Genomic DNA, 23,685 nt, shown 5'->3' on the forward strand with positions numbered 1-23,685 from the left:
TGGAAAAGTGGGGCTTTTATGTTTTACGAGTTGTTCCCCGTAGGCCATGCTGGCTGGAGTAATGACATAACGTCTCCAGGGGAGCGTCTCAAAAGTCTAGAGTGGCTGCCTTTCCTCATCTCTCCATCTTCATCTGCACTGAGCTGAAATATGGCATATGCCTACTATGAATTTGCCTTCATCTTACATGTTTAAAAAAAATTATAATAATTGGTTTAACCTTTATTTAACTAGGCAAGTCAGTTAAGAACAAATTCTTATTTACAATGACGGCCTAGGAACAGTGGGTTAACTTCTTGGGGCTATGTGGGACGCTAGCGTGCCACCCGTGGTGCACCCTATCAACAGCAGGTGCATTTCAAGAGCGGCAAATTTGAAACCAAATAAATGTCAAAATTCAAATTTTTCAAACATACAACTATCTTACACCCTTTGAAAGATAAACATCTCCTTAATCTAACCACGTTGTCCGATTTCAAAAAGGTTTTACGGCGAAAGCATAAAGTTAGATTATGTTAGGAGAGTACATTGACAATAGCTGTGTGTAATGTTTTGTCAATTCAAAGACAGGGTCACCAAAACCATAAAACCAGCTAAAATGATGCACTAACCTTTTACAATCTCCATCAGATGACACTCCTAGGACATTATGTTAGACAATGCATGCATTTTTAGTTCTATCAAGTTCATATTTATATCCAAAAACAGCGTTTTACTATGGCATTGATGTTGAGGAAATCGTTTCCCTCCAATAACCGGCAGTCAAGTCAGCACCACAAATTAAATAATTAAAATTAGAAAACATTGGTAAAATATTATATTGTCATTTAAAGAATTATAGATTTACATCTCTTGAACGCAATCAACTTGCCAGATTTAAAAATAACCTTACTGGGAAATCACACTTTGCAATAATCTGAGCACTGCGCCCAGAAAAATACGCTTTGCTATACAGACAAACGGCCATGTTTGTAACCAGATTAGTAACCAGATTAAATCGGGTACGTTTTTTTATCCAGCCGTGAAAATACTGCCCCCTAGCCCCAACAGGTTAACTGCCTTGTTCAGAGGCAGAACGACAGATTTCTACCTTGTCAGCTCGGGGATTTAATCTAGTAACCTTTCGGTTACTGGCCCAACGCTACCTGCCACCCCAAGTTTTCAAGTCAGTGCAAAGTACAAAAGGGGTGGAGACAAGGAGAGGAAGCCTCTTAACCTTTTGGGGCTAGGGGGCAGTATTTTCACGGCTGGATAAAAAAACGTACCCGATTTAATCTGGTTACTAATCCTACCCAGTAACTAGAATATGCATATACTTATTATATATGGATAGAAAACACCCTAAAGTTTCTAAAACTGTTTGAATGGTGTCTGTGAGTATAACAGAACTCATTTGGCAGGCAAAACCCTGAGACATTTTCTGACAGGAAGTGGATACCTGATGTGTTGAATTACCTTTAAGCCAATGCCATTGAAACACACAGGGGCTGATTAATGTTTTGGCACTTCCTATTGCTTCCACTAGATGTCACCAGCCTTTACAAAGTGTTTTGAATCTTCTACTATGAGATCTGACCGAACAAGAGCCTTGGAACGGTGATGGCCGATTAGACTCGCGCGCGAGGTCATGTTGGGTACCCTCGTTCCAAAACGTTTTAAAAGAGAATGCATTCGTCCACCTTGAATATTATTCATGTTCTGGTTAAAAAAGGCACTAATGATTTATGCTATACAACGTTTGACATGTTTGAACGAACGTAAATATATTTTTTCCCCTCGTTCATGAAGTGAAGTCCGGCGGGCTTAGATCATGTGCTAACAACACGGAGCTTTTTGGACATAAATGATGAGCTTTTTTGAACAAAACTACATTCGTTATGGACCTGGGATTCCTGGAAGTGACATCTGATGAAGAGAATCAAAGGTAATGGATTATTTACATAGTATTTTCGATTTTAGATCTCTCCAACATGGCCGTTTGTCTGTATCGCAAAGCGTATTTTTCTGGGCGCAGTGCTCAGATTATTGCAAAGTGTGATTTCCCAGTAAGGTTATTTTTAAATCTGGCAAGTCGATTGCGTTCAAGAGATGTAAATCTATAATTCTTTAAATGACAATATAATATTTTACCAATGTTTTCTAATTTTAATTATTTAATTTGTGGTGCTGACTTGACTGCCGGTTATTGAAGGGAAACGATTTCCTGAACATCAACGCCATAGTAAAACGCTGTTTTTGGATATAAATATGAACTTGATAGAACTAAAAATGCATGCGTTGTCTAACATAATGTCCTAGGAGTGTCATCTGATGGAGATTGTAAAAGGTTAGTGCATCATTTTAGCTGGTTTTATGGTTTTGGTGACGCCTGTCTTTGAATTGACAAAACATTACACACAGCTATTGTCAATGTACTCTCCTAACATAATCTAACTTTATGCTTTCGCCGTAAAACCTTTTTGAAATCGGACAACGTGGTTAGATTAAGGAGATGTTTATCTTTCAAAGGGTGTAAGATAGTTGTATGTTTGAAAAATTTGAATTTTGACATTTATTTGGTTTCAAATTTGCCGCTCTTGAAATGCACCTGCTGTTGATAGGGTGCACCACGGGTGGCACGCTAGCGTCCCACATAGCCCCAAGAGGTTAAGACTCTTGAGATGCACCAAATGGCTTTAATCAAACCCTGAAGAGAGAACAGAAGGAGTTTTGCTCACTTGGGATAGATGGCGGTCATCTTTGCCGCTGCGTAGCCCGGCTTGCAAACTCCTTCGCTGAGGTTGCCATACTTGTACGCCAACTCCGCTGGCCTGTAAGTGTCGCCAAGAGGGGAGGATAAAGGGGATTAGATGAGACTGAGGACAACGTGACCTGATAACAAGCAGTGTTTGCACTTCTACACATAATCCAATTTAGACAAAGATCTCCCTGGAAGATAGAACTAAAAACAGTTTGATATGTCCCCTTAAGCCCGCCCTATGCTGTTCCTGTCCAATTTAAAAAGGTAAAGTAGGGACTAAGAAGATCAAGTTCAAACCAGCCCCTTGTATCTCCTCCTCACTGCAATCATACTCATTAATTACCTGCTATATGGCATGAGACAAGTTCAAATAAACAGGGGGAAAGGAGGGAGGTCCCAGCGTTATGGGAGGCCTATCTGTCACACACCAAGTCAGTGTTGATGAGATGGGGGGGGGGGTATGGCAGGGTGGAGGAGGGGCGTGGATGGACAGGCTGTAGCTGGAGAGGACTGGGGTCTCTTGCTGACATGCTATCTTTGCTAGGTCAGAGGGAGTGATCAGAATTGGTGACCACTGCTGTAGGCAGTTGTATTAGCAGCCCCAGATAAGAACCAGCATAACCCCTGTCCTGAAGTTGTGCTTATAGTGTGAATGTATGGTGACGACAGATATGTCCTCTGAGAGGCCGGAGTGGTGATGAGAATATGGCCTGTGAGCTAGGGGACGAGGGACTGAGGCCTCATATGAAAGTTTACAGTGGGAGTGCAACACACACACACACACATAGCTGAGCTCTCACGCCAACAAAATACAATTACTCAAGTTTGCATATAAGCCAGAACCCACACCTCCATTTAAACCATCAAACAAACCTTGACACTCATTAGCCATATAGAGATTAATATGGCCATTACAATTCGACCCAGCACACCTGCTTGGTGTCAAATTGGCTAAAATAATCCCAATTAATGTTTATTTGAATGGACTGGTGGATGTGAGATTAATAAGTCACAAGTTCAATGTCACATTTGATTAATTATCCCATTGATTTCATCTATTGGGCTACGTGTCATCTAAGAATCAGAGTCTATCTAAGAATACAACTAATATTCAGGACACCATCTCCAGTTCAGTTTCTGATTTGTTTTTGTTCAAACTGAATACAGCCCATTCTTATGAGGGGAGACGTCTTGGTTATAGCTAAACCCATTCCTTAAAAAAAATAGCCTCGGACAACCAGCTACAACAATCAATCGGAGATGAGTAACCAAACCCTAATGGTTTAAAATGATAAAATTGTACTTTACCAAAAACGTCGTTTTACTTACAACTGTCCATCCAGCTTCAGCAGAAAGCCCTGCTTATCATACACTAGAAAGAGAGAAAACTGAAATTAACATACAGGAGTTAAAATGGCTTGTGAATTTAAAAAAAAGTTAAAAACAGCAGTTGTGTTTCACCTATGGAGGACCGTGTGGGGTCGGTCCATAGGTGTCGTTTCAAGCGTAGTTGGCGTTTAGGCTTTTTCAGTAGAGAGGGGGAAAGAAGCACAAGCCAAATGTGCCTTTAAAAAGATCTACCTGCTGTTTTTCCCTGAGACAAGAGAAAACTGTTAACAGCTTAGTAATAGCGTGTCCTTCAACATGGAAATTAATTCCGCAAGACAGTTATTTGAATTCCACTTCAGTCCGTTTGTGTACACATGTATCCATCATTGTGACCTGGACGTGACTCGGCATGACGGCAATCTACTACGAGGCATGCTGACTTCGTTTATATGTCATTCTGTCAAACCGTTAGGCCAACAGAATGCCCCAGGTCTCTGGAACCAACTGTTACTGAAGTATTGACATTTTGCCATGTCTCTGAAATACAGCAAAGACTTACAGTACATTACTAGTGAATCTCTAAAAGCTACACCGTTCTTCAATTATCCATATCTTTACCATTACTCACAACTGAACAGCATCTTCTAATGAAGCCAGTAAATACTATAGGCTATATCTGTGATGCAATAAACATGGAAGGACAGCCATTTCAAAAACATGCCTGTTACATAAATGACACCTCATCAAAACAATACAATTAGCAATTGGGGAGAAAAGGGCGAAAGGGAAGCAGTTCTCACCACTCCTGTGGTTGTGCTACGCCTTCAGAGGGATGCTAGAGGAGAGAAAGAGAGAGAGAGAGGAACGGGTGGATGGGGCCATGGGTTTTAATGTAGCGGCTATGAATGTGTGTCAGTGGAAGGAAGCTCGTTGTAGCCTGAGCTGAGCGGAGAAAGCAGCGGGACCCTGCCTATACAGCACAAACCTTGGTCACTGAAACCACCAAGCGCCAGATGCCTTCAGACTCTGTGTTGCCACCTAACCTTTACTTTATGCCCCTTTTCCATGACTGATCAAGAGGCACTATTCTGGTGATCAACAGAGGGCGATGTTGAATCACATTTAATACAAGCGACATGAATAATTGAGCTGTGCTTTATTTGCTCCATTCACATTGGGTTTGGGGATATGTGGTCAAAGTCGAGAGGAGTCTACGTGCAGCTCAGTAGTGCTCTTTTCGGATCCGGCCGGCTGAAACTCACCCACTCACCCGTGTCTGGGGTCCATCCAATGTCTAAGGTATACGTGGTTGTTGACTGGGTTCAAAAGGTTGGAGAGAGATGGTGCCACATTTGCCTGTAAAACGAATTTCTCGCTCGCCATCCCATCTCAATAGGACGCCTTTCAAAAACGGTTTGGGAGCATGTCCAGTAGCCCTTTCCAGAGAAAAGGGTGCTAAGTGTGGGGCCTTTGTAAAAACAGTGGGCAGCGACACAGAGCCCTGCAGGGAGTCTGGCCATGCACGATGTTGGGAGGCGACACAGTCCAATAACGATGAGCAGCAACTATCAAATGAAAAACTGTCCTACTCTGTAATACCGTCTATCAAAGACCAGATTTACTGATCGTTTCATCTTCCCCTGCTTGCCTTTCAATACCACGACATGTTCCATGTAAGCATTTTACTTTCTAATTGGGATGATGTCGACTGCAGAGAAGCTCTATTGGCACGAAACAAAAGAAGCGTGAACTTTTTAGAGATGAGGAACCCCCCCCAGACATGGCTGCTGAGGTATAATATGCTTTTCAGGAGGCACTTGGAAGTGTATTGTTGAAGAGGGGTGAGAGGAAAGAGGGGAAAGGTTTGTACCTGAGCCTACTATTTGTCCCACGGTGAGAGCAATGTCCGCTTCCAACTCTGAAACACAAGAGGGTCAGATAGACCCAGTCGGTGGGGGTTACCATGGCAAAGTGTCCGCAGCCAAGGAGGAAGGAGGAGGAGGAGGAGAGGTTAGTGGCATTAGTACCCAAAGTTTTTATATATATACACAACCGTTGAAACGTTTGGGGTCACTTAGAAATGTCCTTGTTTTTTAAAGAAAAGCACAGTTTGCGCTGTTCTGTGAAGGGAGTAGTACACAGCGCTGTACGAGATCTTCAGTTTCTGGGCAATTTCTCGCATGGAATAGCCTTCATTTCTCAGAACAAGAATAGACTGACGAGTTTCAGAAGAAAAGTCTTTGTTTCTGGCCATTTTGAGCCTGTAAATCGAACCCACAAATGCTGATGCTCCAGATAATCATTTACATTTACATTTAAGTCATTTAGCAGACGCTCTTATCCAGAGCGACTTACAAAATGGTGCATTCACCTTATGATATCCAGTGGAACAACCACATTACAATAGTGCATCTAAATCTTTTAAAGGGGGGGTTAGAAGGATTACTTTATCCTATCCTAGGTATTCCTTAAAGAGGTGGGGTTTCAGGTGTCTCCGGAAGGTGGTGATTGACTCCGCTGTCCTGGCGTCGTGAGGGAGCTTGTTCCACCATTGGGGTGCCAGAGCAGCGAACAGTTTTGACTGGGCTGAGCGGGAACTGTGCTTCCTCAGAGGTAGGGGGGCCAGCAGGCCAGTGGTGGATGAACGCAGTGCCCTTGTTTGGGTGTAGGGCCTGATCAGAGCCTGAAGGTATGGAGGTGCCGTTCCCTTCACAGCTCTGTAGGCAATCACCATGGTCTTGTAGCGGATGCGAGCTTCAACTGGAAGCCAGTGGAGAGAGCGGAGGAGCGGGGTGACGTGAGAGAACTTGGGAAGGTTGAACACCAGACGGGCTGCGGCGTTCTGGATGAGTTGTAGGGGTTTAATGGCACAGGCAGGGAGCCCAGCCAACAGCGAGTTGCAGTAATCCAGACGGGAGATGACAAGTGCCTGGATTAGGCCCTGCGCCGCTTCCTGTGTGAGGCAGGGTCGTACTCTGCGAATGTTGTAGAGCATGAACCTACAGGATCGGGTCACCGCCTTGATGTTAGTGGAGAACGACAGGGTGTTGTCCAGGATCACGCCAAGGTTCTTAGCACTCTGGGAGGAGGACACAAGGGAGTTGTCAACCGTGATGGCGAGATCATGGAACGGGCAGTCCTTCCCCGGGAGGAAGAGCAGCTCCGTCTTGCCGAGGTTCAGCTTGAGCTGGTGATCCGTCATCCACACTGATATGTCTGACAGACATGCAGAGATGCGATTCGCCGCCTGGTTATCAGAAGGGGGAAAGGAGAAGATTAATTGTGTGTCGTCTGCATAGCAATGATAGGAGAGACCATGTGAGGATATGACAGAGCCAAGTGACTTGGTGTATAGCGAGAATAGGAGAGGGCCTAGAACAGAGCCCTGGGGGACACCAGTGGTGAGAGCGCATGGTGCGGAGACAGATTCTCGCCACGCCACCTGGTAGGAGCGACCTGTCAGGTAGGACGCAATCCAAGCGTGGGCCGCGCCGGAGATGCCCAACTCGGAGAGGGTGGAGAGGAGGATCTGATGGTTCACAGTATCAAAGGCAGCAGATAGGTCTAGAAGGATGAGAGCAGAGGAGAGAGAGTTAGCTTTAGCAGTGCGGAGAGCCTCCGTGACACAGAGAAGAGCAGTCTCAGTTGAATGCCCAGTCTTGAAACCTGACTGATTAGGATCAAGAAGGTCATTCTGAGAGAGATAGCAGGAGAGCTGGCCAAGGACGGCACGTTCAAGAGTTTTGGAGAGAAAAGAAAGAAGGGATACTGGTCTGTAGTTGTTGACATCGGAGGGATCGAGTGTAGGTTTTTTCAGAAGGGGTGCAACTCTCGCTCTCTTGAAGACGGAAGGGACGTAGCCAGCGGTCAAGGATGAGTTGATGAGCGAGGTGAGAAGGTCTCCGGAAATGGTCTGGAGAAGAGAGGAGGGGATAGGGTCAAGTGGGCAGGTTGTTGGGCGGCCGGCCGTCACAAGACGCGAGATTTCATCTGGAGAGAGAGGGGAGAAAGAGGTCAAAGCACAGGGTAGGACAGTGTGAGCAGGACCAGCGGTGTCGTTTGACTTAGCAAACGAGGATCGGATATCGTCAACCTTCTTTTCAAAATGGTTGACGAAGTCATCCGCAGAGAGGGAGGAGGGGGGGGGGGAGGGGGAGGAGGATTCAGGAGGGAGGAGAAGGTAGCAAAGAGCTTCCTAGGGTTAGAGGCAGATGCTTGGAATTTAGAGTGGTAGAAAGTGGCTTTAGCAGCAGAGACAGAAGAGGAGAATGTAGAGAGGAGTGAGTGAAAGGATGCCAGGTCCGCAGGGAGGCGAGTTTTCCTCCATTTCCGCTCGGCTGCCCGGAGCCTTGTTCTGTGAGCTCGTAGTGAGTCGTCGAGCCACGGAGCAGGAGGGGAGGACCGAGCCGGCCTGGAGGATAGGGGACAGAGAAAATCAAAGGATGCAGAAAGGGAGGAGAGGAGGGTTGAGGAGGCAGAATCAGGAGATAGGTTGGAGAAGGTTTGAGCAGAGGGAAGAGATGATAGGATGGAAGAGGAGAGAGTAGCGGGAGAGAGAGAGCGAAGGTTGGGACGGCGCAATACCATCCGAGTAGGAGCAGAGTGAGAAGTGTTGGATGAGAGCAAGAGGGAAAAGGATACAAGGTAGTGGTCGGAGATTTGGAGGGGAGTTGCAATGAGATTAGTGGAAGAACAGCATCTAGTAAAGATGAGGTCAAGCGTATTGCCTGCCTTGTGAGTAGGGGGGGAAGGTGAGAGGGTGAGGTCAAAAGAGGAGAGGAGTGGAAAGAAGGAGGCAGAGAGGAATGAGTCAAAGGTAGACGTGGGGAGGTTAAAGTCACCCAGAACTGTGAGAGGTGAGCCATCCTCAGGAAAGGAACTTATCAAGGCGTCAAGCTCATTGATGAACTCTCCAAGGGAACCTGGAGGGCGATAAATGATAAGGATGTTAAGCTTGAAAGGGCTGGTAACTGTGACAGCATGGAATTCAAATGAGGAGATAGACAGATGGGTCAGGGGAGAAAGAGAGAATGTCCACTTGGGAGAGATGAGGATTCCAGTGCCACCACCCCGCTGGCTCGATGCTCTAGGGGTATGCGAGAACACGTGGGCAGACGAAGAGAGAGCAGTAGGAGTAGCAGTGTTATCTGTGGTAATCCATGTTTCCGTCAGCGCCAGGAAGTCTAGGGACTGGAGGGTAGCATAGGCTGAGATGAACGCAGCCTTGTTGGCTGCAGACCGGCAGTTCCAGAGGCTGCCGGAGACCTGGAACTCCACGTGGGTCGTGCGCGCTGGGACCACCAGGTTAGAGTGGCAGCGGCCACGCGGTGTGAAGCGTTTGTATGGCCTGTGCAGAGAGGAGAGAACAGGGATAGACAGACACATAGTTGACAAGCTACAGAAGTGTTGTTTCTTGTATTATTGTCTCCTGTGTCTTTAGAGAACTGTTTCACTTTGATATCCTTTTATCTTATTTTATTTATCCTATAATCAACTAGTGTAAAGAAGGCCTGTTTTATTGCTTCTGTAATCAGGACAACAGTTTTCAGCTGTGCTAACATAATTGCAAAAGGGTTTTCTAATGATCAATTAGCCTTTTAAAATTATAAACTTGGATTAGCTAACACAACGTGCCATTGGAACACAGGAGTGATGGTTGCTGATAATGCGTCTCTGTACGCCTATGTAGATATTCCATTTTTTTTAAATCAGCCGTTTCCAGCTACAATAGTCATTTCCAACATTATCAATGTCTACACTGTATTTCTGACCAATTTCATGTTATTTTAAAAATGGACAAAAAAATTGCTTTTCTTTCAAAACAAAGACATTTCTAAGTGACCCCAAACTTTTGAACGGTAGTGTGTGTATATATATATGAAATGCACCTTATTTTAGTGTTTGTTATTGTGGTTTCTGAATGCAAAGACCACAGTAAAGAGTGAATGAGTACATTCTCTTCAGAAAGACATAAGGAGAGGATAAAACAAGGCTTTTGTTGTAGTGTTAGCAGAGAGTTGTTGATGTTCCAACGTGAGCCCCTAAGCATCCCGGTTGCGCCACTTTCCCACTGTCACCCAATGAAAGAGGGCTAGCGCCTCTACCTGTGGTGCTTTGACCTTTAGACTGGAATATTATAGTGGGCTCAGAATCAATCTCTGCAAACAAAATGGGTTAGAGGACATCAGAGGAGCCAGAATGGCACTCGTGCCATCACCAGTGAGCTGTTGGAGCAACTGAGACCAAGAGGGCTCGATAGGAAAAGGAAGAGTAGGCCTGGGAGACAGAGCAGATAAACAAGCACATAAACAAGCACAGAGACGGATAGAAAACGAATGAACAGAGACACAGCCACACACAGCTTGGGCTCAAAGTGACCATATTGTTTTTTTTTGCCCTACAAAATATTCTCAAGACAGAGGAGACTACTCCTAAAGTCCATGTGACTTTCAGGCAGGTTGGACTGGCCCATTACAGAGGGCTTATAAATGTAACCATTGCCTATCAGGCCATGTAAAACTGTTTAACTTAATTAAATTAACTGCGGACCAACCCTGACCTTTGAATCCCCCTGCCCTGTTTATGAGGGTTTGTCATCTTTAGCAGTTGGCAACAGGTCCACATTTCCTTTCCACTTCCCCTTAAAGATTTGTCTTTTTAATTTATATTTCAAAGAGATAAATATGGCCAACTCTTGCATACCGAGGATCAGGTTCAAACAGAACCATCCCATGTCTTCACAAGCAACAAAATGTTCCTCTATCAAAATAAGCAGAGGACAGCTGTCGTGTTCTTTTATTCAACTGCTGATGATTAAGCACAACCAACAGACCTCTGCTGAACAATGAGACGGGAGTCATGAATTGTATTCTGTTTGATCATTAAAGCAAAGCAGGAGGCATGGCTATTCTAGGCAGGCAAACCCTGGGTTTTGTTTGGTACTAGCCTAGTATTGAAGTGGAGACTGCACCAAAAACGGCCATACTAGGGATGTAACGATTCACCGGTACGCACCGGTCCCCAATTCAAATGTTTAAGATGCATCGGTCCGCAGACCCCAAACCGAACCAAATTAACCATGCATCGGTCAAAAAAAAAAATCCATTTATTGAAACGTTAAGAATCCCCGATTCCCTTTATACAGTGCCAACAGAAAGTATTCACACCCCTTGACTTTTTCCACATTTTGTTGTGTTACAGCCTGAACTTAAAATGGATTAAATGTAGATGTTTAGGTCAGTGACAAAACACAATACCCCATAATGTCAGTGGAATGTTTTTTTTGTGTTGTTTTTTTTTTGCAAATTAATTTTTAAAATGAAGTCTGAAATGTCTTGAGTCAAAAAGTATTCAACTCCTATGCCAGCCTAAATAGGTTCGAGAGTAAAACATTTGCTTAACGAGTCACATAGTAAGTTGCATGGACTCACTCTGTGCATTAATAATGATTTTTGAGTAACTACATCTCTGTAGCCCACTGGTCCCTCAGTCGAGCAGTGAATTTCAAACAGATTTAACCACAGACCAAGAAGGTTTTCCAATGCCTCTCAAAGGGCACTTATTAAAAAAAAATATACAGACATTGAATATCCCTTTGAGCATGGTGCAGCTATTAATTACACTTTGGATAGTGTATCAATCCCCCCCATCACTACAAAGATACAGGCAACCTTCCTAACTAAGTTGCCGGAGAGGAAGGAAACCGCTCAGAGATTTCACCATGAGGCCAATGCGGACTTTAGATTTTAATGGCTGAGAGGAGAAAACAGAATGGATCAACATTGTAGTTATTCCCCAATTATAACCTAATTAAAATAGAGAAAAAAAGAAAGCATGTACAGTATAAAAATATTCAAAAAACAGGCATCCTGTGTGCAACAAAGCACTAAAGTAATACTGCAAAAAAATTGGTGAAGCAATTCAGTTTGTGTCCTAAACATGTTATGGGTATGTTCGTAATGATTAAGTACTGGGGAGTTTTTCCAGGATAAAAAAAAAAAAGAAACGGAATGGAGCTAAGCACAGGCAAATCCTAGAGGAAAACCTGGTTCAGTGTGCTTTCCACCAGACACTGGTAGATGAATTTCAGCAGGACAATAACCCCAAAGCCAAACCTACACTGAAGTTGCTTACTGTTACGTTCCCCAGCAAGAAACCAAAAATTGTCGCTCAAACAGAAGGGGGAACTAACAGTGGGGTTCTAGGAGGTGTTCTGAAAGACACTCACATGGGGGTGTCCTCTGAAAGTTGACTAGCAACAACTGGGACCTAAAAGACATCCACCATGAGCAACTACTACATTTTCCCAAGAACAGGCAAACAAAATAAAAACCCACTCCAAGCTTAAAAGACAGGGAGCAAACCAAAAGGGGGAGAAAAACCACTCAGAAAAGGTTTTGGTGACCCCTGTCCAAACCAAAAGGGGGAGAAAAACAAAAACAGGGAAGGTCAGAAAAACGTTCTTTAAAAAAAAAAATACAATCAAAATGGGAGAGACAATTAAATGTGTTAACCCTCCACATCTCGCAAGACCACTGGGCCAGCCGCTCTTAAATATCACAGGTGAAAGACCTTCTGACTAAATGAGATGACATGCCAGCACAAGTGCAACACATACTGACTAACGAGGTGACAACAAATCAGTGCACCAAACTCAAAATATAAAAACCAAGGCTTGTAACACTTACCAGAAGAAGACAGTGAATGTCTTCTACTTGAAAATCTATGGCAAGCCCTGAAAATCATTGTCTAGCAATGATCAACAACCAATTTGACAGGGCTTGAAGAATTTTGAAAAGAATAATGGTCAAATGTTTCACAATCCAGGTGTGGAAAGATTTACTCAGAAACACTCAAAGCTGTAATCGCTGCCAAATGTAATTCTAACAGGTATTGACTCAAGGGGTTGAATACCTATCTAATCAAGATGAATGCGTTTTATTTTTCCTCAATTGTTTCACAAAAAAAATGTTTTCTAACGTACAGGAACTCAAGTCGTTTTGTTCACCCAACCTAGAATACCTCAAATGCCGACCGTATAACCTCCCAAGAGAATTCTATTTGGTTTTCGTCACAGCCGTGTATATTCCCCCTCAAGCAGATACCACGACGGCCCTCAAGTAACTACATTGGACTTCGTGCAAACTGGAAACCACGTCTTGAGGCTGCATTTATAGTAGCTGAGGATTTGAAAGCAAATTTGAGGAAAACGCTACAGAAGTTCTATCAACACATTGCCTCTAGTACTCGCGCTTCAAAAACTCTCGACTAATGTTACTTTCCCTTCCGGGATAGTTACAAGGCCCTGCCCCGACTCTCCCTTCGGCAAATCAGAGCACGACTCCATTCGGCTTCTCGCTTCCTATAGGCAGAAACTCAAACAGGATGTACCCGTGCTAAGGTCTATTCAACGCTGGTCTGACCAATCGGAATCCATGCTTCAAGATTGATCACGCGGACTGGGATATGTTCCGGGATTCCTCTGAGAATACTATTGACCTATACACAGGCACGGTGACTGAGTTCATCAGGAAATGTACAGGGAATGCTATTCCCACTGTGACTTAAACCCTATCCAAACCAAAAACCGTTGGTAGATGACAGCATTCGCGCAAAACTGAAAATGCGAACCACAGCATTTAACTACGGCAAGGTGACTGGGAATATGGTTGAATACAAACAGTGTAGTTATTCCCTCCGTAAGGCAATCACAGGCAAAACGTCAGTACAGAGACAAAGTGGAGTCGTAATTCAACGGCGCAGACACGAGACGAATGTGGTAGGGTCTACAGACAATCACGGATTACAAAGGGAAAACCTGCCACATTGCGGACGTCTTGCTCCCGGACAAGCCAAACACCTTCACACGCTTTGAGGATGACACAGTGCCACCGACGAGGTCCGCTCCCAAGGACTGTGGGCTCTCGTTCGCTGTGGCCGACGTGAGTAAGACATTTAAGCGTGATAACCCCTGGCTGGAGTCTTTACGGACATATGTCTCCCTATGGCAGTCTGCTGTCCCCACTTGCTTCAAGATGTCCACCATTGTTCCTATACCTAAGAAAGCAAAGCAAAGGCAATTGAACTAAATGACTATCACCCCGTAGCACTCACTTCTGTCATCATGAAGTAGCTTGAGAGGCTAGTTAAGGATCATGTCACCTCCACCTTACCTGACACCCTAGACCCACTTCAATTTGCATCCCGCCCCAATAGATATCCAGACGACGCAGTCGCCATCACGCTGCCCTATCCCATCTGGACAAGAGGGATACCTATGTAAGAATGCTGTTCATGGACTATAGCTCAGGCTGCAACACCATAGGACCCTCCAAGATCATCATTCAGCTCAGGGCCCTGGGTCTGAACCCCACACTGAACTTTCCGACGGGCCACCATGCGGGCGATGCAACTGCACCGCCAACAACCACAGGGCTCTCCAGAGGGTGGCGCGGTCTGCCCAACGCATCACCAGGGACACACTTCCTGCCCTCCAGGACATCTACAGCACCCGATGTCACAAGGCCAAAAAAAGATCATCAAGGACATCAACCACCCGAGCCACGGCCTGTTCACCCCGCTATCATCCAGAAGGCGAGGTCAGTACAGGTGCATCAAAGCTGGGGCCGAGAGACAAAAACAGCTTCCATCTCAAGGCCATCAGACTGACAAAATAGCCATCACTAGCCGACTACCACTGGGTTACTCAACCCTGCACCTTAGACATGGAATCACTGGTCACTTTCTAATAAATGGGACACTAGTCACTTTAATAATGTTTACATACCGTTTTACTCATTTCATATGTATATACCGAATTCTACTGTATTTTAGTCAATGCCACTCCGACATGGCTCGTCCCAATATTTATATACACTGCTCAAAAAAATAAAGGGAACACTAAAATAACACATCCTAGATCTGAATGAATGAAATAATCTTATTAACTACTTTTTTCTTTACATAGTTGAATGTGCTGACAACAAAATCACACAAAAATAATGGAAATCCAATTGATCAACCCATGGAGGTCTGGATTTGGAGTCACACTCAAAATTAAAGTGGAAAACCACACTACAGGCTGATCCAACTTTGATGTAATGTCCTTAAAACAAGTCAAAATGAGGCTCAGTAGTGTGTGTGGCCTCCACGTGCCTGTATGACCTCCTTACAACGCCTGGGCATGCTCCTGATGAGGTGGCGGATGGTCTCCTGAGGGATCTCCTCCCAGACCTGGACTAAAGCATCCGCCAACTCCTGGACAGTCTGTGGTGCAACGTGGCGTTGGTGGATGGAGCGAGACATGATGTCCCAGATGTGCTCAATTGGATTCAGGTCTGGGGAACGGGCGGGCCAGTCCATAGCATCAATGCCTTCCTCTTGCAGGAACTGCTGACACACTCCAGCCACATGAGGTCTAGCATTGTCTTGCATTAGGAGGAACCCAGGGCCAACCGCACCAGCATATGGTCTCATCTCGGTACCTAATGGTAGTCAGGCTACCTCTGGCGAGCACATGGAGGGCTGTGAGGCCCCCCAAAGAAATGCCACCCCACACCATGACTGACCCACCGCCAAACCGGTCATGCTGGAGGATGTTGCAGGCAGCAGAACGTTCTCCACGGCGTCTCCAGACTGTCACATGTGCTCAGTGTGAACCTGCTTTCATCTGTGAAGAGCACAGGGTGCCAGTGGCCAATTTGCCAATCTTGGTGTTCTCTGGCAAATGCCAAACGTCCTGCACGGTGTTGGGCTGTAAGCACAACCTCCACCTGTGGACGTTGGGCCCTCATACCACCCTCATGGAGTCTGTTTCTGACCGTTTGAGCAGACACATGCACATTTGTGGCCTGCTGGAGGTCATTTTGCAGGGCTCTGGCTGTGCTCCTCCTGCTCCTACTTGCACAAAGGCGGAAGTAGCAGTCCTGCTGCTGGGTTGTTGCCCTCCTACGGCCTCCTCCACGTCTCCTGATGTACTTGCCTGTCTCCTGGTAGCGCCTCCATGCTCTGGACACTACGCTGACAGACACAGCAAACCTTCTTGCCACAGCTCGCATTGATGTGCCTTCCTGGACTACCTGAGCCACTTGTGTGGGTTGTAGACTCCGTCTCATGCTACCACTAGAGTGAAAGCACCGCCAGCATTCAAAAGTGACCAAAACATCAGCCAGGAAGCATAGGAACTGAGAAGTGGTCTGTGGTTACCACCTGCAGAACCACTCCTTTATTGGGGGTGTCTTGCTAATTGCCTATAATTTCCATCTGTTGTCTATTCCATTTGCACAATAGCATGTGAAATTTGTCAATCAATGTTGCTTCCTAAGTGGACAGTTTGATTTCACAGAAGTGTGATTGACTTGGAGTTACATTGTGTTGTTTAAGTGTTCCCTTTATTTTTTTGAGCAGTATATTTCTTAAATTCATTCTTTTACTTTTAGATATGTGTATTGTTAGATACTACTACACTGTTGAATTTAGGAACACAAACATTTCGCTACATCCGCAATACCATCTGCTAAATATGTGTATGTGACCAATGAAAATTGAAATTTTAGTATTTCTTCCACTTTGACATGAGTATTTTGTGTAGATGAAAGGGTGTGAATACTTTAAGGCATTGTAACTGTGTTGACAGTCATTGATCTACAAGTAATTCTGCATGCAGAACAACTCCAGGGAATACCAGTAACCTAGTCAAACTGCACACTGTGCCCAGATTCGCGTGCTGATCAACGCGAGGTAGGCAGACTGTTCCTGATCTTGCACATCTGTGCGGCACCTTCAGCATTCAACCTCTGAAATGGCTTGCGTGATATTAGGCTTCATTAGTTGAGTGACAACCTTTGTAATTTGCCAGGTTACTGTTATCCTGTTTAGGATAGGGGGCAGTATTTTCACAGCCGGATGAAAAAACGTACCCGATTTAAACTGGTTACTTCTCTTGCCCAGAAATGAGAATATGCATATTATTAGTAGATTTGGATAGAAAACACTCTGAAGTTTCTAACACTGTTTGAATGGTGTCTGTGAGTATAACAGAACTCATATGGCAGGCAGAAACCTGAGAAAATTGCAAGCAGGAAGTGGAAAGTCTGAGAATTGTAGCTCTTCTTTTGATTCTCTATCGAAACTACAGTATCTGTGGGGTTACATTGCACTTTCTAAGGCTTCCATTGGCTGTCTAAAGCGTTCAGAAAGCGGATTTAGCCGTCTCCTGTCTCTGGGCAGAGTATAGTAGCTCCGTTTCTGAGTGGTCTGCCTGAGGACAAAGGGATTGGATATGCGCGTTCCCGCGAGCACACTGTTTTTTCTTTTCCTCCTTGAATGAATACACTATTGTCCGGTTGGAATATTATCGCTATTTTACGAGAAAAATACCATAAAAATTGATTTTAACCAGCGTTTGACATGCTTCTAAGTACAGTAATGGAACATTTTGACTTCTTGTTTCTCGAAATGCGCTCACGCGTTACCCTTTGAATAGTGACCTGAACGCACGAACAAAACGGAGGTATTTGGACATAAATATGGATTATTTTGAACAAAAACAAAATTTCTTGTGGAAGTAGCCGTCCTGGGAGTGCATTCTGACGAAGATCTGCAAAGGTAATACAATATTTCTAATACTAATTCTGAGTTTAGTTTTCCCCGAACTTGGCGGGTGTCAAAATAGCTCGCAATGATGGCGAGCTATGTACTCAGAATATTGCAACATGTGCTTTCGCCGAAAAGCTATTTTAAAATCTGACACAGTGATTGCATAAAGGAGTTCTGTATCTATAATTCTTAAAATAATTGTTATGTATTTTGTCAACGTTTAGGATGAGTATTTTTGTAAATTCACCGGAGGTTTTTGGTGGGAATACATTTTCTGAACATCACACGCCAATGTAAAAAGCTGTTTTTGGATATAAATATGAACTTGATATAACAAAACATACATGTATTGTATAACAATGTCCTAGGAGTATCATCTGATGAAGATCATGAAAAGGTTAGTGCTTCATTTAGCTGTGTTTTGGGTTTTATTGACATATATGCTTGCTTGGAAAATGGCTGAGTGATTATTTTGGTCTATGTACTCTCCTAATAATCTAATGTTTTGCTTTCGCTGTAAAGCCTTTTTGAAATCGGACAATGTGGTTAGATTAACGAGAGTTATCTTTAAAATGGTGTAAAATAGTTGATTGTTTGAGAAAATTGAATTGTGGTATTTTAGTTGTTTTTGTATTTCACGCCATGCGATTCCATTGGCTAGGGGTTCCGCTGGCGGAACAGGTTATCTATGCACTGTTAAATTGTGGTTTACCAAAATAAACACTACCGGAGACATCTCATCTGGTTATATCTGCTGAACGAGACTTACAATAGATTTTATTTTGATGGTTCAGGATCACCATCAGCTTAGTTTTGCTTTAAATAATCAGTGTATATGGTAAAAAAATATATAAATATACAGGGTAAACTTGAGTGTTTTCTATCCAAATCTACCAATTATATGCATATCCTAGCTTCTGGGCCTGAGTAGCAGGCAGTTTACTTTGGGCACACTTTTCATCTGGACATGAAAATAGTGCCCCCTAGCCCAAAGAGGTTTTAATGCAGACAGAGAAGAGCTCCAACTTCTTAATCATAGCCTCAATTTTGTCCCGCACATTGAATATAGTTGCGGAGAGTCCCTGTAATCCTAGATTCAGATCATTCAGGCGACAAAAAACATCACCCAGATAGGCCAGTCGTGTGAGAAACTCGTCATCATGCAAGCAGTCAGACAAGTGAAAATTATGGTCAGTAAAGAAAACTCTAAGCTCGTCTCAATTCAAAAAAAGGTGTGTCAATACTTTGCCTCTTGATAACCAGCGCACTTCTGTATGTTGAAAAAGCGTTACATGGTCGCTGACCATACCACTGCATAGTGTAGAAAATACACGAGAGTTCAGGGGCCTTGCTTTAACAAAGTTAACCATTTTCACTGGTGTGTCAAATGTCTTTCAAGCTGTCAGGTATTCCCTTGGCAGCAAGAGCCTCTCAGTGGATGCTGCAGTGTACCCAAGTGGCGTCGGGAGCAACTGCTTGCACGTGCGTTACCACTCAAATATGTCTCCGTGTCATGGCTTTTGCGCCATCAGTACAGATACCAATATGAGCAGCAGCTACGTTTGGCTACATACGGACCGTTAGTGGAATTCCCGCGAGAGATTAACGGTTAATGTGATTGGATGTTCATTATTTGACTAGGCTACCTGTATTTGACATTGTGTTGTTATTTCGCTGAACACTAGATGGATTCATTTTATTTCTGGCAGTAAAATGAGGCTTCTCGGGCAACAAAAAAAACCTCACCCACATGTATAGCCCCGTTGGGAAATATAAAATGGACTGTTTGAAAATGTTTGGGAATACCTGCTCTAGAGGATGCATCATGGATGACTACAACTTTATTTAAAAAATAGAGTTTTTACAGCAATGACGGTAATGAGAAACATGTCCATAGACAATGTTTTTATGTAATAAATATTATAGTTTAATGTAAACTTCAAGTAGCATAACATTATGGTTTATGGACAAACAACAGTAACAGTGTTTTATTCAACAACAAAAAAAATCTAAATGCAAAATTGGATAAAATTACCAGAGAATTTAATCTGGAAACATTTGGGTAATAAGAATCTGAGGTGAAAATGTACACAATTCAGGAAAAAAGATCAAACGTATTTAAAATAAAACACTATGCCATAAACTAGGCATCTTAGTCTTCAGAATGATAGTTGAAGATGCATCATCGTTTCCAACTCAATCTGTTACTGCAAACCGCTAACAATTAAATTGGCAAAAATGACAAGTTAATTAGTGGGTGATGGGATTTCAGAACCTTGGGTCGAGGGAACATTACTGCGTCCCCTAATCTGACAGTGGAGTGGTAGATGCCTAGTCTGATTTATGGCTCAAATCAGGCTTCTACATAGTACATACCATAGACAAACATAATTTTCTCTCTCTGTGAGTGAGAGAGAGAAGTCAGCTCAGACAAATCCAGCTCAGAGGCCCAGCTCATGAGCTCCATCAGCAGCAGATTTGAATTTAGATTAATTTCCCAATGTGTTTATGCAACAAATCCTCATATCGCATCGATTTGTTTCAAACTAAAACATATCGTTCCGGTATTGGAAAGCATGTATATAGAAGGGAAAGATGCACATACCTATGCCATAAACTGGCATTTTAACCAAACTCTCTCTCAAATGGTACAACAAGTCCGTGTTAACAAATACAATTCCCAATTAGGAGCTGAACTAATTGTAACCATATAGCCAAGCGTGCTTGCTGCCTTGCCTAGATAAAAACCTAGCTGTGTAGAAAGAACAAAAGCCGTCTATTAAACCATAGGTGGCTAATGTGCTGCATAGATTGTCGTCGACGCAAACTACAAACTGGTTATACTTCAAACACAGGTGTGGTCTTTCACAGTTGAGTCACACCTGCGTGACAGTGCCGAGGGTGGCAGACAGCAGTGATGAGGGCTGGGAGAAACGATAACATGTCAAGATGTCCTCTTCTCCAATGCTAACTAAGCCTTAATCATACATAAGTCAACGGGGGCTAATAGTCTCACTTCCTACTGCACACCGTCAAGCCGTTTCCGGCTGTCACGGTTAATTCAATTTGACTGTAGTGGAGGACCCCTTACAGGCCTCGAGAGGCTCTGATATTAAACGGATACAGACTGACTGTCAAATTGACGCACTCACTCAAATCCAGCCAAGGCATCTTTATGAGAGATGAATAAAGACCCCTTAGTCAGTGACGTGCAATTGGACTTGGGAGAGGGGGCTCAGTCTCCTGACACTATAACCAAGTGTAGTATATGGGCAATGTGGGCATCATTGCTCTAATCCTTGAGAGTAATGAAATCAGAAAGGGAAACCGGGGACCCTAAATATTGACGGTGTAAGGCGATGCACACAGGGGTCTTGTCACGGCAACTTCAGAAGTGTCAAACATCCTCTCGAGTTGCCACAGCGGGTATGAAAACATTCATATTAACTTGTTTGAAGTTCAAGGGGTCAGGTAGGTCATGTCAAAGGCCAAAATAGCCTTCAAATCAGGGTTCAAACATGAGGACTCAGCCCTATAGCCTACCTGCTCGGTTGACCATTTCAGGGTTTGTGACACACCAGTTTAGTGTTAGGCCTACATTGTAAAACGCCAAAATAAAATGTAGCCTATTCATTGTAAGGATACATATTTACATAACAGTAGTTAAAAAGGTATGCACCTTGAACGGTGACTCAAAGACTCCCAGAGTAGAATACCTCAAAAGTGTAGAACAGGGATTATCCTGTTTGATTCTCTCTGGTGAAATAACAGATCACAAGGTCAGAGTTTGGGAGAGCACACAAAAGGGACTTGTCAACATGCTACCTGTCCTCTTGGACAAACAAAACATCAGGACCTCAACATCTGGCAGCAGCGTGCAAAAAGCGCCAACTCCCAAAAAGTATTTTTCTGGAATAAATATTTTCCACCTTGGTGTTGTGAGAAATATAATTGGAAACAGTGACTTCGGAACCCTCATAAATCATTTCTGAATATATTTCAAATAACCAATTCATCATTTTGGAATAACTCGAATGACAAAAAAATACAACTTCAAGGGAGTAAAATGAAAGACTCAAATAAGTTTCTTTCAAGGAGCACACCCATCTAAAATTCCAATGTTTATTACTAATTTAAATGGGAGGAGTATACAAAGAGTAAGACAAGTTATTGGAGCCGCGGCGATAACTTGAGGAAGTCCGATACTTAGGATGGCATCCAAAAGCTAGCCGTCCCGTCGGACGCCTTGTCTCACTGTGCTGTTACTGTGCCCTCCGGTGGACAAGACCCCAAAACTTGAAGTGTCAAACTGATATTCTTGTAGCCCCTCAAGCTTTCTTCAACACAACGTCTCCGGCTACATGTTTCTCAGAGGCAACCATAGTCTAAAGCACAAAATAAAAACTTTTTCCACTGAGAAGCACAAATACAGTGTTCCCTGCTGATATGAACCACACCTCCACCTGCCAGTTCAAATATTTCCACGGCATGTTAATTGGAAATCTTTTAGCCCTCTCTACTGGTTACAAAGAACAGTTTCAGGGACCCGCACTAGTGAAACATCACACCACCATCTACGCCGTGTCAGGTTTCAGATTTTCCACCGTTACATAACCCTCTCCATCACCCTGATTCATAACCAGCCAAAATCCCAAAATGCCAGGTGGGTTTGGGCGCTGACCACAGCGGATGGTCGGTGGGCCGGAACATGATTACAAATAATTTGTCAATGGCAAATTGACCGCAAGAAACCCAAACAGATATAATATTTGCATAAAACAAACATATCAAACCTTGCTTACATTTGTAAACAGATTTACAAAATTAAAATCACTTGGAGATGATTTCCTGGTGTTCTTAGTCTTATGTCTAACAATAAAATTGTAAAAATGTTTTTTTTTGCTCAGAAATAAAAAAAAATAAAACCCGCCAGTTAGGAAACCCTGCTGTAGAAGTACCGTCCAGGTGGAAATGTAGTCCTCGTCAACTACAGGAAATGGATGAGAGAAATGGGCTACCTATGGAATAGTAATACATGTACAGTATATAGCTAACAGCTAGACCTGTCTTGCATGGTCTGTTGCAATCCTCTCTAGTAGCAGGAAGTCAGACAGGGAGTCTGAGCGGCTGTACATCAACTCTAATTAAGCTCTCCCAAGGGGACCGGGGGAGGCATTGACTGATGGGACTAGCGGGCAAATCGAGATATACGCTTGTGGTCCGAAACGGCAACAGGAAGTGAGGAAGACTTGACACACAAACTGACAGACGAGACCATCCGTGAACAACGGACTGACTGACAAGCACACAGGTTGACAGACAGAGAGACAGTAGCTTGACCGACAAGGAGACAGACACACAAAGACAGGTAAATCAACAGACTGAAAAGTCAATTGAAAAAGAGGCAGACCAGCAGTCTAGCAAATAGACAGGCGAATGGATGGATGATTGGAGAGAGGTGTAGGTTGTCTAGTGTAACTCACGTGGCTTCTGGCCCCATATGTGCAGGTGTAGCTTCCCAGAGGAGTAGTAGATGAAGCCCAGGACCAGCATGGGGCACAGGACGAACAGCAGCTTGTGTGAGGGCTTCATGGTGGTTCTCAGTCATTCACATGGCACATCGCCTACAGGACAGATGCAGAGGAGGAAAAGGGAGTTGAGGATGAAGGAGTCAATGTTGTGTGCAAATAGGCTGTCTGGCTGTGAGAAATGGCTTAGGACAGGGTTCCCCACCTGGTGTGTTTTATTTGCTCCGCCCCCCCCCCCACAAAGTTCTGAGCAACAAAGAAATATATTTTTTTTTTGCATTTTCATTGTTGGACATAAGACACCAGGATATCAGCTCCAATTGATTTTACATTTTGGAAAACTGTACAAGTATTCTCATACATAATAAAGAGACACGTGATCATATATGAAAAGGTAAGCAAGGTTTGAAATGACTTCGTTTGAGTCAAACATTATATCTGTCCAGGCTTCTTGCAGTCAATTTGCAGTACAAATTGTTCCGGCTCCCCACC

General features: G+C 43.8%; 1 protein-coding gene across 7 annotated transcripts in view; it reads right to left on the minus strand.

Annotated features, from left to right (window-relative positions):
- LOC106568969 (CMP-N-acetylneuraminate-beta-1,4-galactoside alpha-2,3-sialyltransferase) overlaps positions 1-23,685 on the minus strand; it is an 88,049-nt gene that overhangs the window by 54,665 nt on the left and 9,699 nt on the right. For 5 of the 7 annotated variants that reach the window (XM_045693886.2, XM_045693888.2, XM_045693887.2 and 2 more), the window contains 4 exons: positions 23,149-23,289; positions 5,940-5,987; positions 4,070-4,112; positions 2,718-2,810 (listed from right to left, as the gene is read on the minus strand). In XM_045693886.2, coding sequence (XP_045549842.2) covers positions 2,718-2,810; positions 4,070-4,112; positions 5,940-5,987; positions 23,149-23,257 — 293 coding nt within the window. In that variant the 5' untranslated portion in view covers positions 23,258-23,289. Of the gene's footprint in view, positions 1-2,717; positions 2,811-4,069; positions 4,113-4,201; positions 5,822-5,939; positions 5,988-23,148; positions 23,290-23,685 lie in introns of those variants that run through there. The other 2 variants (XM_045693893.2, XM_082960742.1) reach the window with 2 other exon arrangements.

The sequence above is a fragment of the Salmo salar genome, chromosome 14, assembly GCF_965601325.2.
Source record: "Salmo salar chromosome 14, fSalSal1, whole genome shotgun sequence".
NCBI classification, from domain to species: domain Eukaryota; kingdom Metazoa; phylum Chordata; class Actinopteri; order Salmoniformes; family Salmonidae; genus Salmo; species Salmo salar.